This window comes from Sinocyclocheilus anshuiensis, unplaced genomic scaffold, assembly GCF_001515605.1.
Source record: "Sinocyclocheilus anshuiensis isolate Anshui unplaced genomic scaffold, SAMN03320099.WGS_v1.1 scaffold1162, whole genome shotgun sequence".
In the NCBI taxonomy this organism is placed as follows: Eukaryota; Metazoa; Chordata; class Actinopteri; order Cypriniformes; family Cyprinidae; genus Sinocyclocheilus; species Sinocyclocheilus anshuiensis.
The window spans coordinates 3,161,637-3,169,985 of NW_015540875.1; the positions used below are offsets into that span (position 1 = coordinate 3,161,637).

The window sequence follows — 8,349 nt, forward strand, 5'->3', positions numbered from 1 at the left end:
TATATATAATTAAATTTATATTAGCATAAAATATATCAGTCAATTTTTTAAATATATATTTTTAAAATACATATTTTTCAATATTTACATTTTATTTGATATGCATGCATACAGTCTTGAAGTCTTAATTTTGAGTTATATCTATCAAAAGAGTGTACCTTGCGTCTTTTCTTGTCCGTCTCTTTGTAAAGGTGAAGGCGGAGGTTGCGGACAGCTGGCAGGTTGTTGAACTCGAAGTGCTCACCCCAGAAGACAGTATCGGTTCGGGGTTTGCTGGTGGTGCGGGCGTAAAGCATGTCATCCAAGCACAATTCACAATAATAGCGCTTTTTGGGTGGGAGTTCACGGGCCTCGATGATCCACAGCTTCAGAACGTTGTCGACGCGTCGACTGTTGTCCTGAGTGTGGGAAACACAGATGGTAAAGCCAACACACCATATAAACTGCAGGTGAGGGTGGTGAGGGGGGTTGCAGATCTTCAAATGTGTCGTCAAGCATGCAGACAGACAGCAGAGACTGCAGTGATTTAATGATCTGAACTTCTGTTAGTCTAACACCTACAGCGTGTCTAAAGTGCCGGACGGTCTCACAGAATGATGAGTCATTAGAATCATCAAAATGCCACTTTCTACTGGCAATCATAGATGCACTAAATATACCCTGAAAAACAGATTTCCAAAGCTCCGGTCCTTTCAGTAAAAAATAAAGTGACGATAACATGCTACAGTCATGGTTTCAGATGGTAATACTATGGTATTCTGATATATAACATGTTACTGAGTGATTACCATATTCATATACCAAGGTTCTTCAGAGATACAAAGGCAGACTGATATTAATCGACCAATAACAGTTCGTTCTTTTTACATGCTGTTTAGAAGTGGTACATTTGTACGTTTGGAAGACTAACAGACTGTGTGGAAAAACATTCAAATAATGTAAATTCACTGAACAGCTGTACAGAAAATACAGCTGGAAAAAAACAATCTGTAAATTCTGTTTATTCTAAAACAATAAATAGCAAATTAGCAAACTCAATTATTGTAATTATAATAATAATTATTATCATTATTAATATAAAGTAACTTTTCTGTTAATATATTTATATTAATATTTGTATTGTATTTATAATAATATATGTATTATTTATAATAATAATACATTTAAATTTCTAATATTTATATATGATCTGAATTTCTATCCATCCTAAAATAATAAATAGCAATTATTATTATTATATGAACAAATGATGTGTATTATGAATATATTTACATTCATAGTATTTATATTTATATATGATCTGATGATGCCCATCCTATAATAATAATAATAATAATATAAAATTACCTTCATAATAAAAATATTAATATATTTATATTAACACTACATTATTAACATTATAATAATAATAATGTCTTAATATTTAACAAATAAAAAGTACTGATTGTGGATATAGTTTACTTGCTACTAAACGCTTTAAAACTTTGAATATCTTTCAAAGCATTAGTGAACACATGGTGACGACTTCACACATTCATATAAAGCTCACAATGTACCTTATAAACACAATTTTGTTTTCTGTTGGACTGGTAAAGACCTGCACAACCTGAATCCCAAAAGCTAAGAATTCATTCTGATTAGTTGTAATTCCAGTTGTACTTTACAATTTTGACGGTCAGTGGACAGATTGTGACGCCATCTGTGACTATGTCAAAGAAACTATGGTTAACACACGTTATTCCTATGGTACATGTCCAAAATCATGGTATTATCATGGTACCATATGTTCAAATAATGTTTTTTGTCAGTGAGTGCTTCAGTGGTTTGCTGTGAACTAATCAGTGATGCACATCTGTGCTTTTGTCTATAACTTCAGAAGCTTCTTCAACTAATCAGCTAATAAACCAAACTAATGAACACCCTTGGTCTGTCCTCGTTTATTGTAATATTGACAATGCATCTGTTGCGAGACTGAGCGGGCTGATCATTTTTGGACGCCCGTGACATGTTCTCCACGCAACATGATTGAGCCCAAACTCCTGCTGCCTGAACACCTGGACGAGTCAATCCACAACGCTCTCTTTCTAAAGCCCACCCATTCAAAACCCCCAAGACAGACACAGCTAATAGACGTCTGCAGGAGGATCCAGTATTCTGCACTGGCCTTTTGGATAAATATTATCTAAGCATACCAGATTAAAAAAGAAAGCATCTATTTCATTATAAGGCAGACCAGCACAGGAAGCCTTTTCAAGCTCATTCAGGAATCCACAAATATCAGTAGAAGCTAAAATGAATGTAAAGATGGAAATGACAGGAGAGGTTGTTACTGGAGTAGACTGATGCAGTCATGGAAGAAGAGAGTTCCTCTTTTCTTTTTCTTCTTTACACTCACTTTGTTTGGTTTGACAGCTCTCTGCAGATTCTCTATCCATTTGTCTCGCTCCGCAGCCGACCGACAGGCAAAACACTTTGTTCCTGAAGCAGTTATCACCTAAGGAAAGGAATAATGAGTTTCACTATTTCAACCATAATAATAAGAAAGAGCAACAAAATGCCACAGGGCACTGGAGTTAATATAGTCATGCATTTGATGATTTAAGATGAAATGTGTGATTTCTATGTCACTAGTGGCACCAAGTGAATCTGACAGAAAATTCATAGATTTCATTCGTTGTTCTTCATTTCATAGAATGATAGATAGATAGATAGATAGATAGATAGATAGATAGATAGAACGACAGAATGATAGAGCGATAGATAGATAGATAGATAGATAGATAGATAGATAGAACGACAGAACAATGGAACGATAGATAGAACGATATATAGATAGATAGATAGAACGATATATAGATAGATAGACAGACAGACAGACAGACAGACAGGTAGATAGATAGATAGATAGATAGATACATAGATAGATAGATAGATAGATTTAAATGTGAAAATCAGAACTGTACTAAGTTTGTAATGCTATTTTTAATAAACATCTGTTAGATTCTGTAAGGATCATGCAGCTTCTGAGTCTGAAGTATATAGTTTGCAGTAGATCACCTCAAAGCAGTACTCCTGTCCCAGTATACTGGAGTGAACAGGCTTGATGACCGCATCTTCATCAAGTGTCAAATCCAAGGCCTCGGCTGCGCTGCTGGGAGACAGCAAAGACTCATGGGAGTGTGATTCTTTGAAGCTCTGCATCAGACGAGTCCTGTGAGGGAGCAAGAACAGCAGGTCTGAGAGAGAAGACGCTCACATCACACTCCTACATGACGAGGTCAGTATACTTCATTTGATATTACACAAGTCAAGTTTCTTCGGAAGTCCTTTTTCTGTGATTTATGGAGAACAACATCAGCGTCTTTTTTTGGAATAGAGTACTAACATTTTTGGGAAAAAAAAGCCATTTAAAATTAACTTAATTAAAAAAAAAAGTTTGTTAATGACTAAAATACTCAAGGTCGATTTGATTTCAGTGGTTAAGCTGAATTGTGGTTAATTAGCGAATAGTTTAGTGAATTCAACCCTTAATATGTTCAAAAAAGTTTTATTTGCATACATGCAGACAGTTTCTAATCAGTCTCAGCACAAATATGAGCACATTTACGCTGCATAACAACATACATACATACATTTATCTCTCTGTACCTGCAAACACCCCCCGCCCCCCCCACACACACACACACACACACTCACTTCGTAGTTTACAGCCACAAACTCTTGAACGAGCTGAAGAGAAGATTGACAAGCTTATCGAGAAGTACAATTATATAAACATCAAAAGAAAAAGTATGATAAATTGTTAGATCCCTACTAGTGATGTATCGCTTCCCCTGCGTCTTCTGAGACTCACTGTATATGCATACATTCAGTCTCACAGCATTAAGTACATACAGTGTGGGAGAGAGAGAGAAAGAGATGGAAGGTATAAAAATAGACCCAAAGGAGTGAGTCAGAATGAAAGAAATGACAGAGCGAGTGGAGGAGGGAGGGGGGGAGAGAGAGAGAGAGAGAGAGAGAGAGAGAGAGAGAGAGAGAGACAGCAGTTACTTTCTGTCAAATAATCATTTTTCGACACTGATTATGGGGAAAAATCTGTGTAACATTTAAGCATGTTAAAATGTGTTAAATGGAGCAGAAAGTGCTACTATAAGAGTTACTGGCAGTCACAGAAAAAAAAAACCAAGAAAAAATGACTTAAAATTACTTTAAATTTTCCCACACCAATTTTCAAAAGTAATAGTTTATTTATTTATTTGTTTGAAAATGATACATTTATTTAGCAAGGATGCATTAAAGTGATGAATTGTGACAGACATTTATAATGTTACAATAGATTTATATTTCAAATAAATGCTATACTTTTGAAGCTTCTATTAATAAAATAATCCTTTAAAAAGTATCACAGTTTACGCAAAAAAACAAGTAGCTCAACTGTTTTTACTATTGATAATAATAAGACATAATTCTTGATCAGCAAATCATCATTAGAATGATTTCTGAAGGATTGTGTGAAGACTGAAAATTCAGCTTTGCCATCACAATAATAAATTATATCATATAACATATAGAAAAACAGAAAACAATTCTTTTCTGTCATATTTATTGCATTTTGTAATATTTCACATTACTGTATTTTTATTAAAAAATTCTTTATTGGTGAGCATAAAATACTTCTATTTGTGGGTTTTCAGTGTATTGTGATGAAATAGTATTTTTTAAATAAATATTTATTTTTAATTTATTTCTTTTTGTATTTGTATTACCATTCAAAAGGCAGTTAAATTACATTGCAAAATAATAAGTGAACATCAAAAAAAAAAAAAAAATCTTGCAATGAAACGTCAAATTGATCAGCTGGGTGCATTTGATTTTATATATTTTAACTTGCATTGTACTTTTTTTTTTTTTTAACAACCTTCCTTTATTTTTTGCTTTTAAGCAGGTAAGGAGACTCAAGAGCAGGCAGCATGAAAGAAAAGTAGGATTATTCTTCTTGGAAAGCTATTTAGTAACTGAGACGAACAAAGACGTACATTTCTGTCTGTTCATCATCACACAAAGCTATCATATGAGTCACTTTTATGGAGTTTTTATCTTTTATTCAGCCTGACAGGATAAATCACTGTTAACTTCTACTTGTATGGAAAAGAACCACTTGAACATTTTCCAAAGATCCTCATTTTGGGTTTGGAACGACATGAGGGTGAAGAAATGATGAAGTATCCCATTCACATCTACACAAACAAGCTTTTGGGACGAGGTCAGTCAAATCCAAAAGATAAGTGAGTTTTCTCTCCCAAATTCCAACGCATAATTACTGGCATATCGAATTTGTGTCACACTTAAGTTCTCAGTTCTCTTTGAGATCAGGTGGATTATATCACAATTACATCCCAAAATGAAAAACAGCATAAGAAACGCAGCCTTTCTCTGAGACGCTGTTCACAGCACTGAAATTCTGCCCCACGCTGTCACTCCAGCTGTTAGACTCCATTAGTGCATCATACTACCGTTCCAGTTAAGGGCTGAATCAAATGATTATATGAAACGTCAGACGTCAGAATGCTGTTCATAGACTTCAGTTCAGCATTCAACACAATCATCCCTCAACAGCTCATTCACAAACTGGTCCAGCTGGGGCTCAACACTTCGCTGTGCAACTGGCTGTTGGACTTTCTGACTGGAAGACCTCAGGATGTGGAAGAATTGACAATAAAGCAGACTTGAACTTGAACTTGAAAGAGGAGTTGTCTGTTTGAATTACTCAAAGCGGTCGGCAGCACGGCCTTCATTTCAAAGCTACAGCGCAGCGAAAACTCCCTCTTTGAAAAGGAAACATCACTAAAGCTTCCCTGTCCGAACTGAGCAGGAACTTCAAAAACCACAACCTGCCTTTTTCTGGAAGACCACAGGCTGACCGTGGGTGAGCGTAGAGCTCTGAGCATGAATAAATGAATGAATAAACCATGACGAGAACACCTCAGCACCTGTCGGGATGCTTGAAGACGGATAATAAGGAACTAGAGAACGTTCCAGATTGAGAGATATTGAATTGGAGTGCAAACCGGAGCAGTTCATCTAAAAATGATGACTTGCTGACCTCTATTTTATTCCAATCTCACATCTTTTATGAAACACAAAATGACTCCTTCACTATATACTGTATATACAGTATATATGACTATATGTGAATAATGACTTAAATTTCAGTGTTTTTCACACAAAGCTACCATACACTCTTAAAAATAAAGGTGCTTAAAATGTTCTTCACAGCGATGCCATAGAAGGTTCCACAAAGAACCATTCAGTCAAAGGTTCTTTAAAGAACCATCTCTTTCTTACCTTTTTATAATCTGAAGAACCTTCTTTCGCCACAAAGAACCTTTTGTGAAACAGATGATAAAGGTTCTTTATGGAACCATTTAGACAAAAAGGTTCTTCTATGGCATCGTGAAGCACTGTTATTTTTAATAAGAGTGTATAATGTAATGCACTAGTCATTTGAACTCTTTTTATGATGTTTTTCTGGTGCTTTTTTGGAGTTTGACAGTATAATTCACCATAAAACACTGAAAAAGGGCAGTTCGGATCTCATTTTGTGTTTCACAGAAAAGAGAAAATAATGAGAACATTCTGTAATTTTTTACTCACCCTCATTTTGTTCCAAACCTTTTTATTCCTTATGCTGAACACAAAAGAAGATATTTTGAAGAATGGTTTATAGCCAAAAAGTAAATGGTAGCCACTGTCTTCAATAGTATGGAAAAAAATAATATGGATGTCAAGTTTGGTTACCAATGTGGGATTACAAATTTAAGAATCTGTTTAAAATATGCTGATCCTATGTTCTGACATAGCATCACATGAAAAACTAAGGTGAAGTACATTGTATTTAGCATTTAAGGTAAATTACATCAGACAAATGATTATTACACTAAGCAAAGTGTAGCAAGAGGTTCCTGTCTGTTCCTGTTCTCTTATTGTTAGTCAAATGAACCAGATTACTGAGACCATCACCTTTTGTTTGTAATGGCTCTTGGTGCCTCTGCCCCAATCTTTGAGTAGTTATACTGATTGAATTAGGACTGTCAGACTGATTGGATTAGCACCTATGCATTTGAATGACACTGTTATGCAGATGAGATCAAGGCTGGGAAAATGCCGGTGTCGGGCTGATTGCCTGTACTTCATTTGCATGCTATGGGTTAGATTGTCTCCACCTCTACTGAATGTATCCCGCCCCCTTAAAATGTATATAAACTACAATGTATTACTGCCTTAGTCAGACTTTTGATGACTGCAGCGCCACGCAGCGCGTTCTCAATAAAGAACTCTGCTGAAGATACCCAAGAGTCTCCTGGTCTCTGCTTCGACGAGGAAAAAGTTTCCTACACCAACAAATATCGTTTTTTGTTCAACAGAAGAAAGGAGCTCATACAGGTATGGAACAAGTTGAGGGTGAGTAAATGATGACATCATTTTCATTTTTGGGTGAACTGTACTCATTCACAGCGAAGAGGCTTTGAAGTGGAATATCAAGACACAGTACTGTTTCTGCATGCGGTTATGGGAGGAAGAGTTATGGGACGGTACCGTTCTTGGTCGGCGCTGCGGAAACGAGGGAGGATCATGTGGCGGAAGCTGCTGGTTCGGTCCAGTTTGGGCTGACTCTTGGCCCTTTTAATGGACCCCTTCAGTCTTCTACTGAGGAAACTCTGAGAAAAAGAACAGACTCTGAATTAATATGCATGACCACAGAACACAAACCTAAGGAATGGATTTGTATTGCATAGTCAGATTGTTGAAAACATAAACACACGCGATATTTGCACCCACGAAGTGATTTGCAAGTGATTTGTTTACTACCACTTTTTATTTATTTATTTATTTTTTACTACGGCTACTACTACTACTACTACGGCTACATAAACCATCTAAAACACAGTGTGCAGGAAGTTATGTCAAATACTTTACAGATAAAGTATTATAACATTGAAAAAATACATGCTTCATCTTTATCCAAGCCTTTGTGATATGACAAAAAATAGAATAAACTATTTTGGAATTACATTTTTTTAATAAAATATTTTAAAAAATGCAATAAAAATCAAGTAAAATATGTTATACATTTTTATAAAGTATTTATTATAAATATTATATATCAACTATTATAAAATAATTATAATATGTATTATTATATTAAAAAGTCTAAATGAAAAAAACTTTTATATGTATTTATATTTTATATAATATTTAGTATTTATATTATTGTTTATATACACACAATGTATACATATTTAAATACATTTATTATAAATATTACAATTACTTTTTCAAATAATTGCT

The 8,349-nt window shown here is 34.8% G+C and overlaps 1 protein-coding gene across 6 annotated transcripts in view; it reads right to left on the reverse strand.

The window, feature by feature from the left end:
• The window catches only part of syngap1b (synaptic Ras GTPase activating protein 1b), a 43,333-nt gene extending 35,615 nt beyond the window's left edge, over positions 1-7,718 (reverse strand). For 5 of the 6 annotated variants that reach the window (XM_016485872.1, XM_016485874.1, XM_016485871.1 and 2 more), the window contains exons 1-4: positions 7,597-7,711; positions 3,058-3,211; positions 2,396-2,494; positions 159-398 (exon numbers count right to left, since the gene is read on the reverse strand). In XM_016485872.1, coding sequence (XP_016341358.1) covers positions 159-398; positions 2,396-2,494; positions 3,058-3,211; positions 7,597-7,634 — 531 coding nt within the window. In that variant the 5' untranslated portion in view covers positions 7,635-7,711. Of the gene's footprint in view, positions 1-158; positions 399-2,395; positions 2,495-3,057; positions 3,212-7,596 lie in introns of all 6 variants that reach the window. The other variant, XM_016485875.1, reaches the window with a different exon arrangement.
• Between the last annotated feature and the right edge of the window lie 631 nt (positions 7,719-8,349).